This window comes from Panthera uncia (genome assembly GCF_023721935.1).
Source record: "Panthera uncia isolate 11264 chromosome B2 unlocalized genomic scaffold, Puncia_PCG_1.0 HiC_scaffold_25, whole genome shotgun sequence".
NCBI lineage: Eukaryota > Metazoa > Chordata > Mammalia > Carnivora > Felidae > Panthera > Panthera uncia.
Window position 1 is genome coordinate 16,136,832 of NW_026057581.1, and position 25,905 is coordinate 16,162,736.

A 25,905-nucleotide genomic window follows, 5' to 3' on the forward strand; every position below is an offset into this window, starting at 1 on the left:
CTACAGAACTCTTTTTGAGGTACACATCCAAAAACTGGAACCTTCCCAAATGATTTGATGTATTTCTGAAGTGGACATCGGATATTTTCTACTAATAAAGACACTAAATGGATAGTTAAGAAAAAAATTCTTAGTTATTTCTAGCTTGATCGTTCTCATTTCAGCATATGGAGAAAGCCCTGATCCTATGACAGAACCCGTTCTTTCTCTTTTTTCTAGGTTTATTTTATTTATTTTGAGGCGGGGGGGAGACAATGCATGCCCATGAGAGCAGGGGAGCGGGCAGAGAGAGAAGGAGAGAGAGAATCCCAAGCAGGCTCCACACTCAGTGCAGAGCCTGACACGGGGCTCCTCGAACTCATGAGCCGTGAGGTCGTGACCCGAGCTGAAATCAAGAGTTAGACGCTCAACCAACTGAGCCATCCAGGCGCCCCCGTGACAAAACCTGTTTCAAGGGCTTATTTTGTAAACTTTTGGGGGCTATTCTTTTGCCAAAAAAATCTTGTCTTCTTGATCCATCTCAATTCTGTATTCTGCATGTAAAGAAATCCTTTGACACTGGACCACTTCTGCTCCCCTTCCAGAGACGGCGGCGAGTGAAGACAGTTGATGTACATTTGAGAAAGAAACGCTTTAAGAGATAAGATATTTGTAAAGTGGTGCAAATTTCGATGTCAGGCAAAAATTCCTTGGGACTTATTCACTGATTTATGATCTCTGCCTCTTGTTTCCTCCCATGTGAAGGAGCTGACAGAATGTTGAGCCTATCTTTATTTATGGGCACTGTTGTAATCTAAATTTTGGTTCGAGCTTTTCATAATTTTCCCAACGCAGTTTCAAATGCCACAAACGGATTCCTGATGTCACGGGTGGATATGTTTTCACTTAATCCTGATTCGTGCTGTCGACTCTTCCTATCAGAGCCAACGAGCCCGCTGCTGACATCCTGCAGGCCCTGATCTAAGGATGTCCCTGGAGCACGGATGTCCCTACTTCCCATCCCTATGATACCCAAACTACACCTTTGTCTTTGTGTCTCTTTTGAACGCAAAATGTCTAGGCAGACTCAATGTTTTGCTTTGACACGGCAACTTTCCCAGTCCAGGTAATTTGTGGCGTGCATTGAACCCGTTAAGGTGAATCAAGAATCTTTGACAATCACGCCACTTTATTTACGAAAGTCATGGCCTGCTTGGTTGAGCTAACTCTTGGGAAAGCCTTAGTTAAAGATGGCGGCACGTCTACTGACATGAGCATTCTATCAACACTGGTGTGTGAGTCTTAGGACTAAACACATTCATCGCAAGGGAGATATTTCTGATGGAAGAGAACAGGTTAACTCCCCAATAAGGTCTCGAGTGAACACATATGGGCCTTCTGCATCCTTTCTTAAAATGTCTTAAGCCAAAGCATCGTGGAAGAAGAATGAGCTAGTTGTGGGTTATCCAAGAAGTAATCAGTTTTCAAGGGGATCTCTTTGGGCCTCTGAGGATTACCTGACTCCAGGCAATGAGGATGCTGTGGCCATTCCCAGTCTGCTCTTATCAGCATTTGTCCAAAGAGCTGCCCATAAAATACCTGTGTTTATTCAGGTAAATGGCTTTGACTTAAAAAAAAAAATAAGAAGAAGAAGAAGACATTTAAAAAAATTAAAGCATTTTATCTTTTCCTCAAATAAGAGCAAATTATGAGGATAAAGTGAGATCATAGGTGTGAAAAATGGTTTCTGAGTAAAAGTTGAATATCAACATTATTATAAAGCTTACCCTAGGGACACCTGGGTGGCTCAGTCGGTTGAGCATCTGACTTCAGCTCAGGTCATGATCTTGAGGTTCATGAGTTCGGGTCCCACACTGGGCTCTGTGCTGACAGCTCAGAGTCTGGAGCCTGCTTCGGATTCTGTGTCTCCCTCTCCCTGGCCCTCCCCCACTTATGCTCTCTCTCTCTCTCAAAAGTTAGTAAATAAACATCAAAAATATTTTTTTAAAGATTATCTTATTAATAATAAGGGTTTACGTATTTCCTCCAAATACTTGTAGAAAAATGTTATACTTCAGGTTTGAAAATTTCTTTTTTTACAAATGTTTTTTATTTTTCTTTATTTATTTTTTATTTTTTTAATTAATTAATTAATTTTTTTTTTAATGTTTATTTTTGAGACAGAGAGAGACAGAGCATGAACTGGGGAGGGTCAGAGAGAGAGGGAGACACAGAATCTGAAGCAGGCTCCAGACTCTGAGCTGTCAGCACAGAGCCCGACGCGGGGCTCGAACCCACGGACCGTGAGATCATGACCTGAGCTGAAGTTGGACGCTCAACCGACTGAGCCACCCAGGCGCCCCGACAATTGTTTTTTATTTTGAGAGAGCGTGCACATGGGTGGGCAGAGGAGGGGCAGAGAGAGAAGATCCCAAGCAGGCTCCCCACTGTCAGCATGAAGAGCCCGATGCAGGGCTTGATTCCATGAACTGCGAGATCATGAGCTGAGCCAAATTCAAGAGCCAGACGCCTAACTGCCTGAACCACCCAGGCGCCTCTAGATTTGAAAATTCCATCCCTTCTCATTCATCTTGCAAAAAGCCTCCCAAGTTAAACAAGCTCCAAATAAGAAATCTAAAGATGAACTAAAGCTTGGAACTACAACAGATATGATATGGCAAATGTCAAATTCGTGATTCCAAAGTCATCTGGGTCCGTGAAAGTCCGCGAATGATGGATCTATACTGATGCTGTCCCCTTGAAAATGTCAACCTGCATTTAAGAGAAGACAACAGAAGCTGATCTGTTTCCAGAAGAAACTGGCATAGAGAGATGGGGCCTCATGTGCACAAGGGGTCAGAACTGGGGAGAAGTCCCAGATCTGATCCCTTCCCAGTCAGTCAACATGCACAGAGCTTTCCAAAGTCCCAAGTCTCTCAAAAATGTCCCTCCCCCAGTCCTACATCTCCCACCATCTCTGTCCCTCCTCCTGTTTGCGGCATCAAAGATAACACAAGTGTCTTGTATCCCAAGTTGGGCTCACCCACCAACGCCAATTCCTGGGGGAAAAAAATAAGCAAAGGGAAGGGGAGAAGTGTCTTTTTATGAAAATCTGGTTGGTACCTTCTCTGGTCGCTGAAGTTCAGTCTCGACTTCTCAAGGACTGTGAGCGCAGGGGCATGTTTCTCTGCATGGCTTCTGCAGACCACCCTGTGTAAGGAGGCTTTTTTTTTTTTTTTACATATAATTTATTGTCAAATGGGCTAACATAACAGTGTGTAAAGCGTGCTCTTGGTTTGAGGGGTAGATTCCCGTGGTTCACCGCTTCCCTACGACGCCCAGTGCTCATCCCGACAAGGGCCCTCCTCAGTGCCCGTCGCCCATGTTCCCCTCTCCCCTACCTCCCCTCCATCAACCCTCAGTTCCTTTTCTGTATTTAAGAGTCTCTTACGGTTTGCCTCCCTCCCTCTGTGCTCTTAAGGTCTGAAACTCTAGAGCTGAAAAGACCGACACTTCCCTGAGTTTGAACTACAGGCTGTCTCTGCAGAACAATAAACAAAGCCACGAACCCCCGCTCACAACAGGATCTGAGGGCTCTGGGCACAGCTGACAGGAGAGTCACAGCCATCGTCGGTGGGGGGGGGGGGGATTTAATTTATGTTGGCTGCTTTGGCTTCCTCATCTTGTACGTATTTGGTTTGCGGAATGCAAGGAATTTGCTTGCTGGGCAAGTTTAGCCATTCTTTCTTTCTTTCTTTTTTTTTTTTTTCTTCCTAACCAGGCTCTTTGCTACTGAGGTATGTTTCTGAAAAATTCCCTCAGCAGATTGCTGCCAAAGCAGCACACGGTTCCGTGGGACAGTTTAAACGTGAAGGAAGCCCTCTCTGGAAATGCACTGTGTGTTGTACGCAAACTTTGAAACACATAGCTAGCCGGGCTTACTACCAAAACTCAGCACAAAGTCTAGAAGGACATCCCCTTCCTTGTGCACTCAGTACACAAGAGGGAGAAGCCAATGGGACAGAGTGTCTGCTGAGCACCCATCATGTGCAACATGAGAGAACTAAAGGTCACAGAAGTGAAAACCCTTGGCCAAGTTCAAATACTAAATGGCAGAGCAGGAATTTTAAACCGAGTCTCATGGTACAAGGCCCATAGCGTTACACTGGTGTATTTGCTTTTTTTTTTTTTTTTTTTTTCCAACAAGTTGACCAACCCTGTAACTCTTACTACAATATTGGCTATTAGATTAAAAAAAAAAAAACATTTTGTGTTAAGAGTCAGAATAACAAATTTGAGAAAAATACATAAATCAAGGTCCAGACTGATGACTTACCAAAATCGTACAATTAATGTGCTTTTCTGATTTGCAAATAATCCCTGAACGCGATCTAAAACGTTCTCTGGCAAGTTAAATTGGTTGGCGATAACCTGTAGCTCTTGATTGTTCTCATATTTAATTTCCTCACGCGTATTTTTTTCGGAAACAACGAACATCAGATGTATCCTACGGAAAGGAATCCAAAAGCGCCCGTGGAGTTTGCAGGTAATGGCGAAGACAAAAGCAGGGGAAAATAAGATAGAACCACTGCGCCACCTAGTGATGAAACTCTCGCTGCGCAAGAAAACCAACTGATGGGATTCCATTTTGCAAATCCGTCCCCAGGATTCTCTGAGCCTGAAAGCTCTTCACAAAACTGGCCGAAAGAAAGATGTCTGATAACAACGAATAATGGAGAAATTAATGGCAGATCAACAAGCACAGTGGAATGGGGAAGATTCTTCTGTAAAGATTCCCTTAGAAGCTGGAGGTGAACCCAAATTCTACTCCTCAAAGATCTGTCAACAGGTCCCGCTAACCTTTCTCCCTGTACCTTAAAACCAATTAACAAGGGTTCAACTTTAAAATATCGGTGGCATTAAGTACCTATTCAGTAAGTCTGGGCTAGTCTTCCTCCACAAGTGTGACCCCGACCCATTCTCTGTCATGGAGCTCAGTGCCATAACTGAGCATCCTTCCCCCAGGTTAGCTTTCCTTCTGCTCTTGTTCTGCACCCATGGCAATAAATCTGAAACTGACATTTCCTCTTCCATGCTTGGTAAATAGCAAAATTCCCAAAGATAGTTTACCCATTTATAAAAATACTTCAAGAGCCAAAGATAATAGAATCAAAATGAAAATGTCTTGTATTTTTGGAGACAGAGAGAGAGAGAGAGAGAGAGAGAGAGAAAGAGAGCACGAGTGAGGGAGAGGGAAGGGGGAGGAGAGAGAAAGAAAGCGAGAGAGAGAGAGAGAGACAGAGAGAGAGAGAAAGAGAGAGAGAGAGAGAGAGAGAATCCCAAGCAGGCTCCATGCTCCACACAGAGCCCAACATGGGGCTCGATCCCAGGAACCCTGAGCCGAAATCAAGACTTGGCTGCTCAACGGACTGAGTCACCCAAGCGCCCTGAAAATGTCTTTTTAATCTCAAGATTTATACTTAGCTCAAGAACTTTTTTAAGACGGAAGGGAATAATAATTTTATAATTCTTATGGTTGAATGAAAAAGCGATCTAGAAAAAAAGTACATTTCAATTCAGTAATTATATGAATATCTTGGTGTACGTGAAAAAGTTCACCTCCACTTTGCTTGCACAGTTTTTAAATTTTTTTTCAACGCTTATTTATTTTTGAGAGAGAGAGACAGAGCATGAGCGGGGAAGGGGCAGAGAGAGAGGGAGACACAGAATCCGAAGCAGGCTCCAGGCTCTGTCAGCACAGAGCAGGACTCGAACCCATGAACCATAAGATCATGACCTGAGCCGAAGTCGGATGCTTAACCGACTGAGCCACCCAGGCGCCCCTGCTGGCACAGTTTTTCAAGTTAGCTAGCTGTTACTCCCGCGGGGCTTGTAACAATTACAGCGACTGGCTCTGTTGGTCCCGATCTTTTCTCAGGCAGGAGAACAGATGAGCCTAATTGGGTACCTAGCCCTCGCCCCTAGAAATCCCTAACAAAAATTCAAAATATTCATTACATTTGATGATACAAATCCTGAGTCGATAATTTTTCAAATCCCCAGAATGCCATCTGGTCTTGGTCAAGAATGAGATTTTATCTTACTACAGGTAGGAGCTCCCAGAATGCTCTGTAGAAACCAATATAGCACAGTGCAGAAACAATAGGTAATAGAGTAAGAAAACCCCAGCACAGCATTTTTAGCTGTGCGACCTTGAGAAGTTTCTCAAATGCTTTGTCTGTGAAGGACTACCATAGCAAACCTTAGTAATCCACTTAAAGAATCCCCGGAAAGTGTTAAAGAATGAACGTGAAGTATCTGAAGCGATAATAAGCACTCAGTAAGTGGTAGCCATTTATTAACAAAAGCAATAGTGTGCCTTTCAAGACAATCGTTCTTAGAAGAAGATGTTTATGTGGCCTCCAACTGGTCCTAGGCAAAACTGTAAAGTCAGCCGAGTTTGTCTTTAGGACCTCTCGCTTACTTTTCGGTGCCCCTCCAAAACCCGCACGCAGAACCGGCCCAGAAGAACTGACAGGAGGGTACGAGAAAACATTCGTGACTACAGGGAGTGAGTTGAAAAGCTCTGTCATCAGCAGTCAAACGCCCCATAAAGCTTTTAAAGACAGGTTTATTTATATATAAGTGCATGAAATTGAATACAGAAATTTTATTAAAATACTGTATATTACAAATTTTTAACCCAGTAAATTTCATGTAATGACAACACTGAAGTTCTGGAGTTGCTCTTAACAGTTGTTTCATGTGTGTGTCGGGAAAGGGTTCGCCCTGTCTATTACAAAGAGGAGAGACACATGGGCCTCGGAAACGGTCCTGTGATTAGACAGTGGATGATATCAATTGTGCATCTTTTCTTGAAAGCAATGGGCTGGAACCTCGGTCTTGTCTTTGCAGACCAACTTTCTATAGTCACAAACAACTCACATGTTAAGTTTATTGCTGCCCTTTGAAGAAAATGAGTGGTGAGAAAGAATTTAAAACCAAGACCGACATCTCTAAGGCTAACCTGATGCTTACCACAGTTGAGATAATTCAAGTTCGCTGCAAAATTTGTGTTGTCCAGGAAATTACGCTATGTACACAATGAGATTTATACATGAATTGGGAAATAAAAAAATTGCTTATATAAAATTAAAAATCAATAGTATACAATATTTACAGCTTGTTAGGTATTATACATAAACACAGTCTTGAAAATAATCCTTCAAAATTAAATGTATTATGTAAACATGCACAATACAAACACATACTCATACAGTGTAGTTTACAGTCTTAACAGAAGGGGGAGACCGTGTTCACATAATGTAGGGTACTTCATCACGTATGCCTTTGTTTTTGTGCGTTACCCCGTTCAACATGTATCCTTCCCGTCTTTGAACTTCACAGTACATTAAGTATTTCTATAGTAAAAATAAATCCCTGATGGTAAACGTATGCCTAAAGGTTACATAAAGTGTCTGCCCTTGAACTACAGTATAAAACTGACACTGCTCACACCAGAATTTCGAGTTTCCAACAAAACTAAATTTTAAAATCCCACGTTAACTTGTCTGGACTACATTTTTCTCCAGCTCAAGCTTTCTTGTAAAAAAGAAAAAGATACAGACCAATAGCACATCACGAAAGCGTAATGAGAAGGACTGTCATCTGTCAGAGTCAACGGCAAAATGGCTGATCTTTACAAACCACGAGGAGTAATTTCGATTACGCCGTCCCTAACCTCTAAGCCTCCAGTGACAATGTGCCAATCCTGAATCCTGCCACATTCACTTTGCAAACGTGTCTTAACTGCAAGGCACTAACGCATCATTTAGCTTTTAAAAACTGGACCGTTTTGCTAAATGATTCATCGGTGGTCTGAGACTTAACACAATTTGAAAGTGAGTTTTTAATACCTCTCGGGTAAGCTATATTTTTGCTATTTAAATCAAGACAGTTTTGTTGGTTAACGTGAAGTTGATCCCCTTGTCCTAGAATGACTAGAGTCAGGGGTTAATACTTCATGGTAGAATCCTACAAATTTTACCAAGTTATAGGACTAAAATGAAAAATACTGTGCACTTTTGTTTGTTCATCTAAATATACAGAGCTCGTGTGTGTGTGTGTGTGTGTGTGTGTGTGTTGAGAGCCAAAACTGTAAAAAAAATCTCTCCATCGTAGATGCATCTGATATCACAAATACCAAGAAAGTGTAGACCATCAACTCATCCAGTATTGAAAGTAAATCACTTTTAATTACTTTTCCAACAAGTGCCTCTATTTTGCTCTCCGTGGAGAAAACTTTTAAATGTTCCTTCCCCCAAGATACTTAGTGATGATGTGCAAATATTTTCATCTAAAAACAAGAGTAACTTGGCAGCAGCAATACTACCAAGTTCATATTCATTCGTACAGGGCTCTAAAACGAGAGATGATCTTTAGCAATTATCAGTATGTATTTAGGAGAGAACGTGTTACGGTTATGGTAAGTGTGAATTATAGTTCCTCCTTCTATATGTATGTGTGACACTGCTTTCTAGTTTCAGTTGCACACCTAAAGACGTTCCCCAAGAGGGGACAGTTATGTTACCACTGAAGGAACATCTACATAGGTGCAGAGTGTAATCTAAAACAACATGTAAGAGGTTCATGCTCTCTTGGCTTGCCTGTAGCATTTATTTTTCGGTAAGGTTACAGCTGCATACCTACCCATAAGGTGTTAAGAACATTTTCTTCTAAACCAGCGCTTTTGAGTCTATGAACACACCGTACGTATGTTTAAACTACAACATATGACATCTGTATGGAACGGACAGGGAGGTTTTTAAGAAACTCAAAATTAGTTCTCAAAATCCAGAAAGCGTTATTATGTAAGTTCAACATACGTGCAATGGCCGCAAAGAGTGTAAAAGTGAGGCCTCTAAACGCGGGAGAGAAGACAGTTACAGCTCAGAGCTCAGTTCACTCAGAGAATGTGGGCGTTCCTGTCCATTAATAAAATATTAACTGGTACATCCCCACATTTACTGAAAATCCTGTATATATTAATCACTACTTCCCCAAACAAATTCACAGATATGTTTTTAGATAACTAATTCAGCAGCCTCCTCAAAAACACTGTATTGCCTACACCGAACAGAGACCCTTTCATGAGAAAGGAAAACCTACCACACACACACACACACACACACACACACACACACACACACACAAATGTACTAGGATTTCAAATTTCAAATGCTCTGTGGCCAGTTAAGCCTCACAAATAAAGAAAACAGCATGTTTCAACGTGCAGGAGACAGACTCACACAGTGTAGTTTACGACCCTAACACAAGGGGGAGCTGTGTTCACATCACGTAGGGGCCTTCAGCGCGCACCCAGGCTTTCCTGCGTTACCTCCCAGCTTTTCTTCCCATCTTTAAACACCCCGCTGCTACAAAATGCTGCCACGTGCTTGAAAAACTTTCTCATCTTTAATCAAATAATGTCCTTTTGCACCTGAAGAGTCTCCCTGCAAGACGTTATAAGAAGGACTGGGAGTTCGGGGACATTATGAGCCACCTGGTCTGACGGATGACCAGCCAACTGTCAGCACCAAGAGTCTCACCTCTGGTTCTTAAAAGGAACAACTGATGCAGCTGCCCAGCAAGTTTATTGCCAACTTCCCCGTAATTTGGGCCTACCAGAATTTCTTCCTAACTTTCCGTGTTCTTCACATCTTACAAGCAGGTAAGGACTCTCTGAAGAGATTCTGATTAAGACTTTTCTGAGAGGAAAGCATTTTAGTAGCAAGAGTGAAGTCGTTTGAGAATATTTCAGACAATATTCTTAGCATCTTGTGACTTCCTGAATTATAAAGTGGACATAAATGAAAAACAGCAGTATTTCCTTGAAGTTGGAAACAAACAGGCTGGGCGTGAGCACCTTTGGTCCGTGGGAGGAAGGACTTGGTGGGCACTGAAGCCCAGTTCTCTTTCCGACACAGGAAGCCCAAAGGCCAGGGCGGCAGCTTGGAAAGATGGGACTCCTAAAGGACACCCTTTCCCGTCCCTACCAGGATAGTAAGCTGCAGGTGGGAGAGATTCAGTGAATGTTGCCTGAATGATCCAAGGGAAGTGAGCAGGATAAGGCAAAGGAGTCAGCGCCGGTTACCTCACCCTTTTCCTCTTTTAACTAGTGGTGAACACGACTGGCAATTTAACCCTGCTGGTCCTGGCCATTTCCACCACCACCAACTCCCAGAGGTGGTCTTAGAGGAGTATCTGCTGATTTTCAAAATCAAGAGGGGGAGAGGAGGGTGACTGGGGGACTCAGTTAAGCATCCAACTCTTGGTTTCGGCTCAGGTCATGACCTCGCGGTTTGTGAGTTCGGGCCCCGCATTGGGCCCTGTGCTGACAGTGTGGAGCCTGCTTGGAATTCTCTCTCTCTGTCTGCCCCTCCCCTGTTCACTCTCTCTGTCTCTCTCTCTCTCTCTCTTTCAAAATAAATAAACTTTAAAAACTTTTAAAGAGAGAGAGATGGAGAGGAGGCAAAGGAAGCAAGATTATTAAGAGACACTTTTTAGTTTCCTTCTTAAAGTATATGCACGGAAAAGGTGGAAATTGAAGAAAATAGATGAATTTTATAAAACAATGTATTCAGTTGGCATTAAAAAATGTAATTAAAAAATTCGAATGACTATTGGTCATTCACTACCAGACATGTACTGTTTCGCGTTCACAAACAAAACATCAACAAGTGCTGAGCCCTGGATTCAAATCGATGTTGCTGGCTTGGAGTCTAGTATTCTCTCCACTCTGCCCCAGTAATGAGATCTCAGTTGCAGATATTTCCTTTCGTGGATAAGCTGGGAAAAACAGAATTTGAGGGGAGGGAACAGGACTTGAGCTCTCGAACCGAAACTCGGGAAGCCAAGTGTCCCAACCTTTTTAGGATTTGTAATCATCTTGCCGGCTCTTGGAGGACCCAAGGGCAGGATCCGTCTCGGTCATCCCTGTACTTACTACAGGAAATACTCAGCACGGCACTTTGAAGATAGCAGATCCACCAAAAAACATTTACAAAATTGAGTCAGTTGGTGAGTGTCGGCTTCACGTGGCGGCCCTGCTCATGTCTTCATTAGATGTTCTCTAACAAAGACCTTCTGGACAACACTGATTTTAACTTACCCCTCTTCCTTATATCACAAATGCATGCTATACAGGGCAGCTCATCTCCTTAGCTCTCACTTCAAGTACAAACAGACCCTTACTTTGGGCCGTGGAAACCTACGTGGCAAATACTAAGAAAGTATACTGGGTAATAAACCGTAACACTGGCTAGTATCCACTGAGATCCAGAGTAAGAGAGACTAAGCCGCAAACACCGAACAGGGCCGCCGTCTAGAAATCTCCTCCTCCTAGCAACCAGTGGAGTCACCCCTCAGTGCAGATTCCTTGCACCTCTTGCATTTAAAAGGGTGACTTATTACTTATTAGCTTAGATGGCTCCGCCCCCCGACTAATTCTGCTCTATGGACAGTTCTCATCAGTCTGTTAAATAAGAATTTGTTTGGGCACTGGGCCAGAGGTCTCTTCTTTGGGGAACTGATTTCCCTGTCAGTGGTATTTTAATAAACATTTTTTTTTTTAAATAAGGAGTGTAAACGCTGAAGGATTTCCCCCTTCCTTCCCACATATGTCACATAGAAAGTTTACTGCTAGATCACATATAAATTTTAAGAAGGTGTCACCCAAATACATCAATAAGGGCTTCTGTCATATCACAAACAAGGGTCTCCAGCATGACTAAACCAAGAAAAATTTCCCCAAATTCAAAAATCTCACACATCCTTACCTATTTAAAAGATCACTCAACTGAACAAACATACAAAATTCTCCACTAGAACATGAAAAGCGTTCACTGAACAAAAGCTTCCCAATTAGACTATATTCATATATAGCAGCTTTAGATATATGTATGTAATGATATATACGTGTGTGTAGATATATATCATCAAGTGTCTATTGTCTCTGTAGGAAAACCACCGATTAAAAAAAAATCTCGCCATAGAAATAGCTATTAAGACAATTTCATCAATTCACTCTATTCAGCTGCATTTCAAAACATCAAGAGAGGGACAGTTGCACAAAATCCCAGTGAAAAGAACTAAAAACAGCAAAGAAACAAAAAACTCCCCTAATGTTTCAAAGTACACACACACACACATACACACACACATACACACACACACACACACACACTTCATCACGTAAAGCAACCTGATGGGGCAGCTGCAGACTAATTATTCTCCATCCAATTATACTTCCATTCCAGAGTAAAAACAGGAGTTAAAATCTCTTTGGTCCACATCTTGATGGATTTAATGTGGCTAATTTTGGATTCCAAACCATGAGCTCCCTATTCCCTTACCATGATAACTTTCCTAAATCATGAAATAACCATATGTTGAAATAAATACCCATTTTGTAGATAGATCTGAAACAATGTAAACACATTATCAGTAATTCCTCTCAAAGAATATGAACACTTGAAATTATTGACAGAATAGGCAAAGTAAAGAACACAATTCAAGTCTGAAAGAAACCGAGAAATCAAACCGACTTGGGAAATGTATGCCTACATTTAATTTGGGAAAACATCAGGAATAGAAAGAACACATGAACATAATTCTAGGCTTGTACATAATAAAAAGAATCAATTTTAAGATTTACTCCAAAGATCTCTAGGGATGCATAGTTGCTTATTGTTTTTTTTTTTTAAACAGATTTCCAAGCCACAGCATTAGTAAACCCCCCAAATTGGCCTCCATACTGGTAAAAGTATCCCCTACCCCAACTCCTTACTGGTAAATCATGCATACATATTCTGCTTTTTGGTGGACAGAAGTAGTGTGGGCAATGAAGCTCTTACATTTGAACAGGACCTAATAGAAAACTACTTTTTACCAAATCATTTATAAAACAGTGAGGCTAGAGTATGCAGATTATTTTCTGGATTGCCCTTAAGATATTTTCTGCAGTGGCTTTTTGAGTTAGTACATTTGTAAGAATACCTGGTATTTTTAAAAATCTCAGTAGGAGACAAATTCAACCAGGCTCTGTGTTTTCCCTTATTCCTGTACTCTTAAAAACAATTACATCTTGCCAGAATCTCTTAAAGTGTTGTATGCTCAGGGCTTTTTCATTCTAGTAAATGTAAATAATAGCATAAAACAAGAACTGAACAACAGAATCACTCTACTACATGCTCAGGACTGTACTGATATGCTGAGATTAACTGCCAAATTTTAAAATTATGTACTATATACCCCAATTTTTACTTAGCGAAATCATGTTACCACATGCCCAAAGTAAGATAGTTTGTTACTCTTCGTATATAACTTACTTGTTACTTATCTACAAATGAGGCTTTTTGTTTTCACAGCCTAATTTAGGCCACTCTTTAAATATAGTTAATACTCCAGAATGAAAGATTAAAGATTGTGTATGTTTTGTCAAAAATCAAGATATGTGCAACAAGTAATATAATCCCACCAAGATACTAGTTATAAAGATGTTTTCTCCATGATTCACATGGCAAAAACTTTCTTTAGAAGGGTCAAAGAATGCAACATGCATTTCAGACTTCTTTTCTTACAAAGGTTATAAGAAAATTTCCAAATTATATTTTCATGACACACAAACTACAATCAACGTGTGTGACCCATAAAGTTTCTGAATTCATATCAACAGAATAGTTTCGTAGGTGGGAAACTATTAAAAGAGTGTTATTTAAGTGACTGGAAAGGATGCACCCTACAGGTCTACTTTGAGTCCTTAAAAGAGTTTAGCTAGTTTTCCATTAAGTATTATTTTCCACATAAATTAAAGTAAATAACAATAATGCCTAAACATATTAAAGCCCTAAATCCCAGAAACGCTCAACGTGAAAAATCAAGTAATTTCCCTATCATATTAAATGATCCGGTATTCAGCACTCATACGGGATTTAGCGTTACACGACAAAAATCTCACTAGTTACCTGAATTCATGTCGGATGTGGTTCACAGCACTCGTCTACATCTACACTTGCAAATTGTCACATGATCAATGTTAAAAAACAAAAAAAGAAGAAGAAGAGGAGTTTGGCACATATATCAATTCCTCCAAACGTCCCTGTAACTTAACACGACACTGTTAACAACGATGATTCAACACCAGTGTTAACCTGATTGGCAGCTAAACAAGGTGCTTCCTCTCGTAGCTTCCGGTAGTGTAATGCGCCTGGCCCGGGACGGAGGCACGTAAGGTGCAGTGCGGTAGTGCAATCACTTGAACACCAGAGGGCGATCTTTGCACACAGCTCAAGGCCTTCCTTCGCTTGTGACCCGGCTCCTTCCACGTTCGGGTACCATTTCACTCCCGCTCGTTAACAACGCCATTTTCTGAGAAGCTGTACATCTGTTTCCTTCGGTGACGTGAGACATTCCCACCGAAACCTCAGAGTGTGGCGAGGATCCTTGAAAAGGAGATGATTAATGTCAATACAGTCTGTCCCACGCCCCACACCAGCGCTTCCAGGGGGGCCATGTTCTTCCCTGCTACTCTGTAGATGCCGGCGACGGCTGCACCTGGACGAGAGAGGGGCAGAGAAACAAGATCACGCACGCATTCCCTCCGTGACCCCCTGCTCCGAGGCGACGTCGGTGTTTGCATTTCAGCAATCGATCATTCTCATTTTGTGAACCGTCCGCGGAAGTTTCCCGGGGATGGGTAAAAGTCACGCTTTACCACGTCACGTAACTGCAAGACAGGCCTCTTATTTTCCTATTCAACTGTAAAATACGTATTTATAGTACACGCTGTCACTAGGCACCGAACAGGTTCACAGAAAAGGAATAATTTGCTATTGGAATCTCTCACCTGGGCATTGAACTGGCCAGACATCACCACTACTTTTATCAACATACAATGCAATATATTAATAATTATTAGTGAAAAGAGAAAATTACAGAACTTAATCAAAATTCTAAATTAACTAAGAAATGTTTTAAAAAATTAATTCTTAGGTGTCATATAAGATAATCAGAATAGCAGACTGCTACATTTCAGAATCTACCATATAAAGTAGTTTATTGCAGTTCTTAATAAAGCATACACCTGTAAAGTTATTTAGAGACTAGTATCTTGACATCTAATAAAAATGGAAGATGAACTCAACACCTGTTCTGGGAGAAATGTTTAGATGATGCACACTTCTGAGAATGAGAGAATCCCAGAGATTCTCCAGGAGAATTCCTGAGAGAACTCCCAGGAGTCGCAGAGCCCATATGATTGAATACTTCACCTTATTAATATAGTACATATAATGAAACATTTAAGTTACAGTATGCCTTCTTACAGATTGAGATGGCCTTAAAACTTTCCTCTAGAAAAAAACTCTCTCTCTATCCTAGAATGACCAAATAAAAAGCAAGACCAGAAGTAGAGGATTCAGAGACACTGAAATGACAATGATTTGAGATAGAAATCTGTTCATAAAAATTAGCTAAGAATTATCTCTGTACTTCTCTTAAAATCTCCCAAATAAAAGGAACCGTATTTCTCTAAAGCGATACACAAGGGAAAAACAAATTATTAATCTAAGCCAAGGACTTTATATGCACATTTTTAAATGTTTGCTTATTTTGAGAGGGAGAGAGAGAGAGAGACTAAGCTGGGGAGGGGCAGAGAGAGAGGGAGAGAGAAATCCCACGCAGGCTCTGCACTGTCAGCATAATGCCCGACGCGGGGCTGGAACTCACGAACTGTGAGATCATGACCTGAGCCGAAACCAAGAGTCGGATACTTAACTGACTGAGCCACCCAGGCGCCCCTAGACACATTTTTTAAGAAGGAAATTAAAATGTATATCATATTTCCTACATACTATGTTTCTTGATAGTACCTTTACAAATATTACCTGGTTTAAATATCCACACCACTCCAGAGTATTATTACCTAAAGACAGAAAACAGAGGTTCACAGAGGCTCAGTTACTAGCCCGTGGAAATACTAAGTACAAGAGCTGGAATTTCAATCTAGGTGAGTCTGGCTGTAAATCCCCAAAGCATTTTATCATTTCACATTGACACTGTTTGAAAAAGAGAACAAGGAATTCAGAAAATCATAAAGTGAATAATTATCATCTCAACATTAAATAAAACTTCTAATGGCACCTGCATTTGCTTAATCAAGTAATAAACTTCACTAGTGTAATTGGTGATATCCTCAAATTTTAGAATTGGATAACAGTCTTTAAAAATTGTAAAGATCTGGGGCACCTGGGTGGCTCAGTCGGTTAAGCGTCCGACTTTGGCTCAGGTCATGATCTCACGGTTGGTGCGTTCAAGCCCCGCGTGGGGCTCTGTGCTGCCAGCTCAGAGCCTGGGGCCTGCTTCGGATTCTGTGTCTCCCTCTCTCTCGGCCCCTCCCCCGCTCATGCTCTGCATCTCAATAATAAACAAACGTTAAAAAATTGTCAAGATCTTATGCTTTCTCTGTTATCAGAAATTATATTAAACCTGAGAAATACTCTCCTTTTATGAGGATTTACCCCAGATTTCCAAGACTATCGTCAATTTTAAAAACACCATTTGGCCTCCATCCTTCCAGCATGAAGTTTTCAAAAATGATCCAAAGGAGAGGAAACACTGAGCACTCAACTAGCTCCAGCGGCCTAGGGAATGGGAAGCAAATCTGTCAAGTCAAACTTCTTCACACCTTTACATGGCGCGAAGAGCATGGGTTCTGGAGCTAGACCTGTGGATTAAAGTCTGCAATCCACCACCTTCCAAATGTGTTACCCACGGCAATCACTTCCCCTCTTGTGTGCCCTGTTTCCTCAGCTGTAAAATGGGCGCATGTGAAGACGGACAGGTGATGTTTGGTAAGTCTTGGGAGAGTGACCGGTCCTAGGATGCGCTCTCAACTTTGGCTGGTAGTTGCCACAGTAGTGGATGAGACAGGTGTTTCCCATGGGGCATTCGGCATTCGGCAGATGGTGCCGGAACACGTGGCTGCCACCGGACGCCATAAATCTAGGTCCCTACTTCAAACCGCTCCCCAGGATAAATTTCAGATGGGTTAAAGAACAAAATGTTAAAAACGAAACTACGAATGTAAATTTTAAAGTATAAGAGAATATGGGGCGCCTGGGTGGCTCGGTCGGTTGGGTGTCCGACTTCGGCTCAGGTCATGATCTCACAGTCCATGGGTTCAGGCCCCACGTCGGGCTCTGTGCTGACCGTGCAGAGCCTGGAGCTGCTTTGGATTCTGTGTCTCCCTCTCTCTCCCCCTCCCCCGCTCATGTTCTCCCTCTCTCTCTTTCTCTCTCTCTCTCAAAAAATAAATAAAGGGGCGCCTGGGTGGCGCAGTCGGTTAAGCGTCCGACTTCAGCCAGGTCACGATCTCACGGTCCGTGAGTTCGAGCCCCGCGTCAGGCTCTGGGCTGATGGCTCGGAGCCTGGAGCCTGTTTCCGATTCTGTGTCTCCCTCTCTCTCTGCCCCTCCCCCGTTCATGCTCTGTCTCTCTCTGTCCCAAAAATAAATAAACGTTGAAAAAAAAAAAAAATTTAAAAAAAAAAAAAATAAATAAATAAAAATGCTAAAAAAATTTAAATATAAGAGAATATATTTATGATCTTAGGAAAAGAGGACTGCTGAAAGACTACACAAAAATAAGCAGAACCCATCAAGGGACAGACTAGAACACTTGATTAATATACTTGATTAATGTCCAGAATACAGACACACATATACACACACAAACACACATAGAATAACCGAGGCAGTACTTTTTGTAAAAGCAAACAGAACAAAACAAACAAAAAACCAAACAAAAACACAAACAAAAAACCCTAAAACTCCACAAAGTCAAAAGCAAGAACCCAAGTCCATCAGCCTGGAGTGGTTAAACTATACCAAGTCCACACCACGAAACCCATACAATTTCAAAGGAAAAATATAAACTTTATGAACCAACTCAGAAAAGACCTAAGACATGTCATTTATGCAACAAAGACAATGGAACACAAGACTATATATTCTCCACTAGTACATACACCCGCATGTAAGTGCACCTATATGTAAACATGTCTATAGGAAAATACAAACAAATGTGATAAGTAAATAGAAATCTGGGGAGATACATACCAAACTGAAAGTAGGGATTACGACTGAGCAGACCACTGATTTGGGGGTGTCGTCAAGAGTGTCATGCAGAGAATAAAACAAATGAGAATATAAATTTTCATTTTCTTTCCTGTGGATAATCAGCTAGGGACCAGTTTGGAAGTTACCACCTCGCTCCAAAAGAAGCAGATGTGCAGAAGTCCTGTATGATTTCACACCCAGAAGCACTGGTCAGAAAAGACTGCGTCAGTGGAATTCTCGATCTGAAAGATCTGCAGGCAAACAATTTCGTGTGCCTCTTAAATGGACTTGGGAACACTGCTATTGAATAGTGAGCAGATAGGAAACAGTATTTATAAAACTACGTGTAGGTTATAAAATAACAAATTCCCAAGTACTGTTATCCAGCTGAAGAAAAAAGAACGTCTCTATTTCCTTTGAAGTTCCCATGGACTCTGCTCAGTCACGTCCCATTCCCTCCCTGTATTTGTTTTTTGTTTTTTATCATTCCTTTGCTTTTCTTTGGCTTTACCACCTTCCTGTGTCCTAAAAATATATATGACTTAGCTTTCTGAATAAACTAATTTTTTGTAAACGGATACTGTATACCTTACAGGTCTGAAAGGTATCGTGCGTGTGGTGTAGGTATAATTCATGCATTTTCGCTACTGCATAGAATTCGACACATGAATATACCACAATTGATCCATTCCACTGCCAATGACCTTTGTTTCCAATACTGAGCAATGACAAATACTGCTTCTGTGAACATCCTTGCGTGCAACCCTTGGCACACATAAGCAGTCAAAAGTTTCTCTTCATCACATGGGTGAAAGTAGGACTTCTCCGTCTCATGTTATGGGCATTTTCAACTTGGCTAAAGTGACGCTAAACTGTCTCCCAAAGAAGTTGTACCAATTTATATTCTAGTTACTCCGGATCTTCAGAAGCAGTTGGTACCTTTTTTTTTTTTTTTTTAAATCTCTGTCAGTCTGATGGGTAAAAGGTATCTCTGTGATTAATTTGCATTTCCCTGATAATAGTTAATGTGACTGAGCTCTTCTTCACGTATCAATGGCCAGTAGGGTTTTCTACTTTTACAAAATGTTTGTCACATCTTTTTTTTTTTCTAATTTTTTAAATTACGTTTCTTTCTTTTTGAGAGGCAGAGAGGGACAGACAGAGTGTGAGTGGGGGAGGGGTAGAGAGAGAGAGGGAGACACAGAATCTGAAGCAGGCTCCAGGCTCTGAGCTGTCAGCACAGAGCCTGATGGGGGGCTCAAACTCATGAACCGTGAGATCATGGCCTGAGCCGAAGCCAGACGCTCAACTGACTGAGCCACCTAATCGCCCCATAAAACATTTGTCAAATCTTTTGTCCTTTTTTCTACCGAGTTGTCCTTTTCTTATTTGATTCGTAGGGTTTCTAGAATATAGTTTGGATATTAATCTTTCTATATTTATATATGCTAACAAAGGTCTTCCCCCCAATTTGAGCTTTAGTTTTTTTACTCTCTTTAAGGTCTATTTGGCTGAACACTAGCCAGTTGAAAGAATACAAATATTATGGTCTTTATTTTCTTGGGGAAATACAAGGCTGAGTTATGCAAGAATGAAGAAGACACAAGCAAAACAGGATGTTTGAAGTAAATGATACATGTTCGGAACTGCCCCTCCCAACAATGGCAGACAGAATCAATTAGAAATAAGGAAAGACCCCATGAGGACCAAGGGACTAGCGAAGGCTGGCAGAGTGAGGATGAAGTGGGGAGAGCAATGCTGCGATGGTGTGGAGGCCAGTGAAAGATATGAACCTACAAGGACAGGAGAGACTAGACGAAGAGCCACCAGTGGACAGAAGATGTCAATATCCAACAACACAAAGGGCCCACGGCGCCACACCAGTGAAAGTGATTCGGGCCGCCCTCCATAGTTCCTGAGAGAGAGAGTGGACGTGAAGGCCAAGGCAGATTTGGTTTTAACAGCGTGGGTTCCGTCAGCTTGTGCGGTCGGATGAGGGGCTGGCAAGCGGTGGTCCGTAGGTCCAGCCTGCACCCCGCATCACATGGACGCGGCATGGGAGCTAGGAATGGTTTTTACATTTTTTAATGGTTTTGAAAAAGTCAAAAGAAGAATATTGCATGATGCATGAAAATTACACAAAATTTAAATGTCAGTTTCCATAAATCGTGTTTTCCTGGCATACAGCCATAGTCATTTGTGATCCCAAATTATCTCTGCATTCCTAGGATAACACTCACGAGGTAAATGAGCCCATACCCTCCTATTCTTGTGCACTCTTTATGCTGCTTACCCAGATTACTTCGGCCTCAGCAAATAAGCTGTGCACAGCTTTTTCTCTTTCCCTTTCTGCAATAATTTGGATAAAACAGGAACTAAACCGTTCCTTCAAAATTTGGTAGAACTCCTCTGTGAGCCCCGTTTGAGCCTGGAGTTCCTTTGGGAGGAGAAAGTCTTCAACATGTCAATTGTTTAAATATACTGATTGTCCCATTCATATTTTCTTTCTTCTTGTGCCAATTTTGACAGTTTATATTTAGGAATATATCTCTGTTCAAAAAGCTTTTATATTTCTTTATTCTACATTATTGAGTCTGTAGTTATTTATTCTATTTTGTTCTATATTTTACTTTTCTGCCTTCAACTTATTTAAATTAGTTTGCCAGCAATCTATTCATCTTAGTATCTGTCCAAAGAGCCAGTTTTTTGCTTTGTTAATCTTTCGGTTAATTCGGAAAACCTGAACGGTGTTGGAATGCCTGGGTGGCTCAGTCAGTTAAGCGTCTGACTTTGGCTCAGGTCATGATCTCATAGTTTGTGAGTTCGAGGCCCCCCCCCCCGTCAGACTCTGTGCTGACAGCTTGGAGCCTGGAGCCTGCTTCTGATGCTGTGTCTCCTTCTCTCTCTGCCTCTCCATGTTCACGCTCTGTCTCTCTCTCTCTAAAGTAAGTGAATATTTTAAAAAATTAAAAAAAAAAAAAAGAAAACGGAACGGTGTTTCTCTACACCAATAAAACTAAGCAATGTACTCAAAAGATACCAAGCACAACCACCATAATATAGGAAGAGTCTGAGAATTAAGTTCACCAAAAGTATTCAACCCCCTTGTTAAGAAAAACATTTTTAAACTCTAACAAAAGACTAGAAGATGACCTAAATAAATGGAAATCCATTAGATGTTCTTGGGTGGAACAGTTTAATATGCCAGTTCTTCCCAAAGCAACCTCTCCATTCAATTAAATCCCAATAAAAACCATAATTATACTTTTTGAGCAACTGAGTAGACATATTCTAACATTTATATGAAAGAATAAAAGCCCATAAATAGCTATGCCGACTTTGAGAAGGAAAAGAAATGAGTGGAATCTAGCCTTACCAGATGCAAAATGCCACAAAACCGTAGCGATAAAGAAAATGTGACCTTGCTGTAAGAACGCATAAAAAGACTAACAAATCAGAACAGGGTTCAGAGACAGACCCTTGTACCTTGAACATAATACGCAAACAAGGTGAATCAGTGTGGAAATGATGCATTTTTTTCCAGTGGGTGGTGTGGTAGAAACTGACTTACTATGTGGGAGGAAATACCTGGAATGCTGTCTAATACCAAGCCCAAAATGAGACTCACCATGACCCAAGTCAGGAATTGATGAAATTATGTCTGAATGCCAGGCACCTGTTTTTGTAAATAAAGTTTTACTGGAAAAAGCCATGCCTATTCATTTACACAAGTCTATACGTGCTCTCACACTATAATGGCAGGGCCGAAGAGCTGTCACAGAGACCACCTGGCTTGCAAAGTTTAAAATATTTCTTATCCAGGGGCGCCTGGGTGGCTCAGTCAGTTAAGCGTCTGACTCTTGATGTCAGCTCAGGTCATGATCTCACAGTTCATGAGTTCAAGCCCCGCATCGGCTGACAGGTAGAGCCTTCTTGGGATTCTCTCTCTCTCTCTCTCTCTCTCTCTCTCTCTCTCTCTGCCGCACCCTCCCCCCCGCCACTCGCAGGTGCTCCAAATAAATAAACAAGCAAACATTAAAAAAATATTTCCTATCTAGCCCTTTAAGAAAATGTTTACTGACTCTTGTTTTAGATGAAGTAAAGATCTTTATATCAGAGGTAAAATTATAAAATTAACGTTAGAAAATATATCAACATATACTTTGACCTTGGTGTGGGGGAGAACTTCTTAAATTAAATCATAGACCATAAGGCAAAACGCTCTTTGAGCTGATCACATGGAAATTAAGGATTTCTAGAGGAAGGTAACTGATAAAGGACTGAGAATTTCCTTGCGAAATCCAAAACCAACAAGGGACCCGTATCTCAAGTGTGTAAGAAACCCCTGTAGTTTAATGAGAAGAAAAGAAGAACCCCCAAGAAAAGTAAACACATAACTTAAGGAAGCAATCTGCAGGAAAAGAATTCTAAATATATAAGCATGGGAAGAGAAGTTCAAACTCATTAGTGATCAGAACAAAGACATGTCACTTTATACCTTCAGATTTGCTAAAATTAGCTCTACACTGCCAGCTGATGGCATTATATGCAAACCCAGTTTCTCCCAACTCTCATTAATACCAACTAAGATGAGGGGCGCCTGGGTGGCTCAGTCGGCTGAGTGTCCGACTTCGGCTCAGGTCATGATGTCACCATTCGTGCGTTCAAGCCCCACATCAGGCTCTGTGCTGACTCATAGCTTGGAGCCTGTTTCGGATTCTCTGTCTCCCTCTCTCTCTGCCCTTCCCCTGCTCACACTGTGTATGTGTGTGTCTCTCTCTCTCAAAAATAAACATTAAAAAAATACCAACTAAAATGAAAGATCACTGTATTCAGAATAAAATCTAAGAAGTAGCAAAATTTAATAGATGTATCTATATTCAGCCAATTTTCCCATTCAGAATAGATATTAATCAATCGTCTGCAGACCTGAATATACAGCTATGAGTGCACAGACACAAACATTGAGAACATAAATATAGTTAAAATATTCACACTTGGGCTAGTTTTCTTAATTCAAGTATCTCCAGGTCAAGAGATTAGCCAGAAGAAATTTAAATGTTTTATTGCTGACCTGGAATCTTTACTTGAAATTATGCCAGACTATTTATGTTTTTAAGGGCGTAAAATATAAGACTGCCGTCTCTAAAATCATTGGCTTATTTTATTCTTGGATGAACTGCAAGTAGGTAATACACACACAGATGCATCATTAGAGATAAATGGAAATAGAAGGACATTTCTCCTGCTCTCTAACCTTTTACAATAATTTATGCCAGTAAACACACGTATATCCACACACTACTTACAACCTCTGAACAAGCTATCCCTTCTTCCCTCCTCTGGTGGTGGGTCCACAATTATAACAGTGGTGCACAGGACTGGCAGTCCCTTTCAAGCCTCTCTGTATGACACACAGTGAATAAAACCAACTCGGATTTTTTCCCTTTGCCGTTGTCCATAGATCATCTCCAACCACAGCTAGTTTAGATCCCAGGCTCAAGTTCAGATCGCAGTCAATGCCTCTCAATCCCTCTTCCTTCCCCTTGCTTCTCCCTTCTTCTCTCCCCCGTTTCTTCCTCTCTTCCCTCTGCACTTCCTCCCCTACTCCATCTATCCCCCCAACCAGTATTTTCTGAGTATCTGCTATGATCCGGGTACCCTTTTATTGTTGTTGGGAATCCAGTGGGGACGAAGGCGCTTTCAGAGTGCTCTCTCGGTCCTTTACACATATCATCTATTAAAACAAATTTTTCCACTGGACTGCTTTGTCCCTTGCCGACCCCATTCAAGACTCTTGTTTTCCATGCCCTGCAGGAAAAAAAGGCCCAAATTTTCTGGCTCACCTTCCAAGATCCTCTAGGATTTGGCTCTACTGGGTCTTTCCAGCTGAATCTCTACTCCTTTACTATGCATATCCTGTGCTTCAGCTAAACTGGAGTACTTGTTTTAAAGCCTCTTAGTGGCAGGGGTGCCCGAGTGGCTCAGTTGGGTGTGTCCAACTCTTGATTTCAGCTCAGGTCATGATCTCACAGTTTGTGGGTTCGAGCCCCACATCAGGCTCTGTGCTCACGGTGCAGAGCCTGCTTCGGATCCTCTGTCTCCTTCTTTCTGGCCCTCTCCCGCACATGCTCTCCCTCTCTCTCTCAAAAATAAATAAGCATTAAAAATGTTTTAATAATCATAAGGCCTCTCTGTGGCAAAATGGACGACATGCCATATGATAAAGTTATAGGCTGCAGGCAGCAACGACGAAAACCTAATACAGAATAACACAGAAAAACCAGACGGTAAATGAAGGATGAAAAAACAACTATTTCATGACTGTCATATCAGTGCCATGGGACAGAGGCAGAGACATGGAAACAGGGCTCTCCTCCCAGGGTGCGAGGTATGCCGGTCACTCTGGGAAAAGGTGACGGTGGGCTACAAAAGGAGGCCTTCGAACTACAGAAGGAAAGGACTCACTCTTCTCTCCAGGGCTAAGAACCAACCAGAGAGTTCGACATCCTTCTTGTGGCAGCAGTGAGCCGCCCCAGAGGGACGGATGGAGGCCGGAAACTAAGGGCAACGGGAGCCCCCACTATTCACTGGTTGTGACAGAAACCAACGGCAGCAGAGCCCAGCAGCCACTGTCTGCAGGGCCCTGTCCTGGCAGCGGCTTCAGTGTCCTCCGGTCCCAACAGGATGCAGCTGAGTCCTGGCTCGACCGGTGCAGGAGCTAGAACTCGCTGAACCAAAGGCAGAGGCTGGGGCCTCCGTCCAGTGTTAAGAAACGGCCGGAGGGGAGGCACCTGAGGGCTTGTAGGAAATGCACACGGGGCGGTGCACTAGCAAAGTTGTACACGGCCAGGGGACCTTCTCAAGGGGCCAATTTCTACTAGGTCAGGGGACATTCGTGTCATAATAACTTGTGCTTCAGAAGAAAGTGCAGTTTTATTTTGTAGTCACAGGCAGAAAACGTGAAGGACCTACGGGCTATATTTTCACTTTTTTTTTTAAGACAATTACCAAAGTCAAATTTGTGTGCCTACCTCTCTCCCTTACTAGACAGGGAGTTCCTTTAAAGCAAAAACTACATCCACTAGACGAGAAATTTTCCTGTGAATTTCTTCACCCCTTGCCAACGTTTACAAGTTTTTCTATTTCCCACCAAACCTTGCGTAATGAGTCTTCACCCAGAAGCACAAAAACTATCTGTTTGATGAATAAATGAACTGATCTTTCCTTCCAAAAGTGTGATCAGGGCTGAAAATATTCCACACGGAAGATTACACTACCGTCACATGCATCATAAGAACAGAGTTACTAGAACTGTTAGGTGCACATACAATTAGGTCCTTGAACAAAACAAAATCAACTTACTAGTGATCATCGCTCCAGTTACAGAAGCCAGAAATCCGATGCTGACTGCAATGACAGAGATTACTCTCCCCTGCCTATGTCTCTGCAGCATTACAAACATCAACACTCCTGCAGCACCGTGGACAAACAGAGAGGAGAAGAGAGCCCAGAGAAAGATCCAGTACCACATCTCTGAAAGGAAAAGCAGAGTGTTAATAATTCAGTTGAAAACACCCGGGAAAATTCGGTTTAACAAACGGTGAGCCCCCACGGTCTGGAGGAGGGTAAAAGCGCCCAGTACAGTACCTCATACATAGTATCACTAAATACTAATACTAACCACTGCTTGGCAGTTATCATCGTCACTAATGCTTGCTGGGGAAATAGTTCCAGGACTTCAGAAGGTT

At 41.8% G+C, this 25,905-nt stretch overlaps 1 protein-coding gene across 2 annotated transcripts in view; it reads right to left on the reverse strand.

The window, feature by feature from the left end:
- Positions 1–5,183: 5,183 nt before the first annotated feature.
- Positions 5,184–25,905, reverse strand: part of TMEM170B (transmembrane protein 170B) — a 39,130-nt gene continuing 18,408 nt past the window's right edge. The window contains exons 2-3 of one of the 2 annotated variants that reach the window (XM_049655040.1): positions 25,520–25,690; positions 5,184–14,592 (exon numbers count right to left, since the gene is read on the reverse strand). In XM_049655040.1, the coding sequence (XP_049510997.1) occupies positions 14,462–14,592; positions 25,520–25,690 (302 nt within the window). In that variant the 3' untranslated portion in view covers positions 5,184–14,461. The remainder of the gene's footprint in view (positions 14,593–25,519; positions 25,691–25,905) is intronic. The other variant, XR_007463098.1, reaches the window with a different exon arrangement.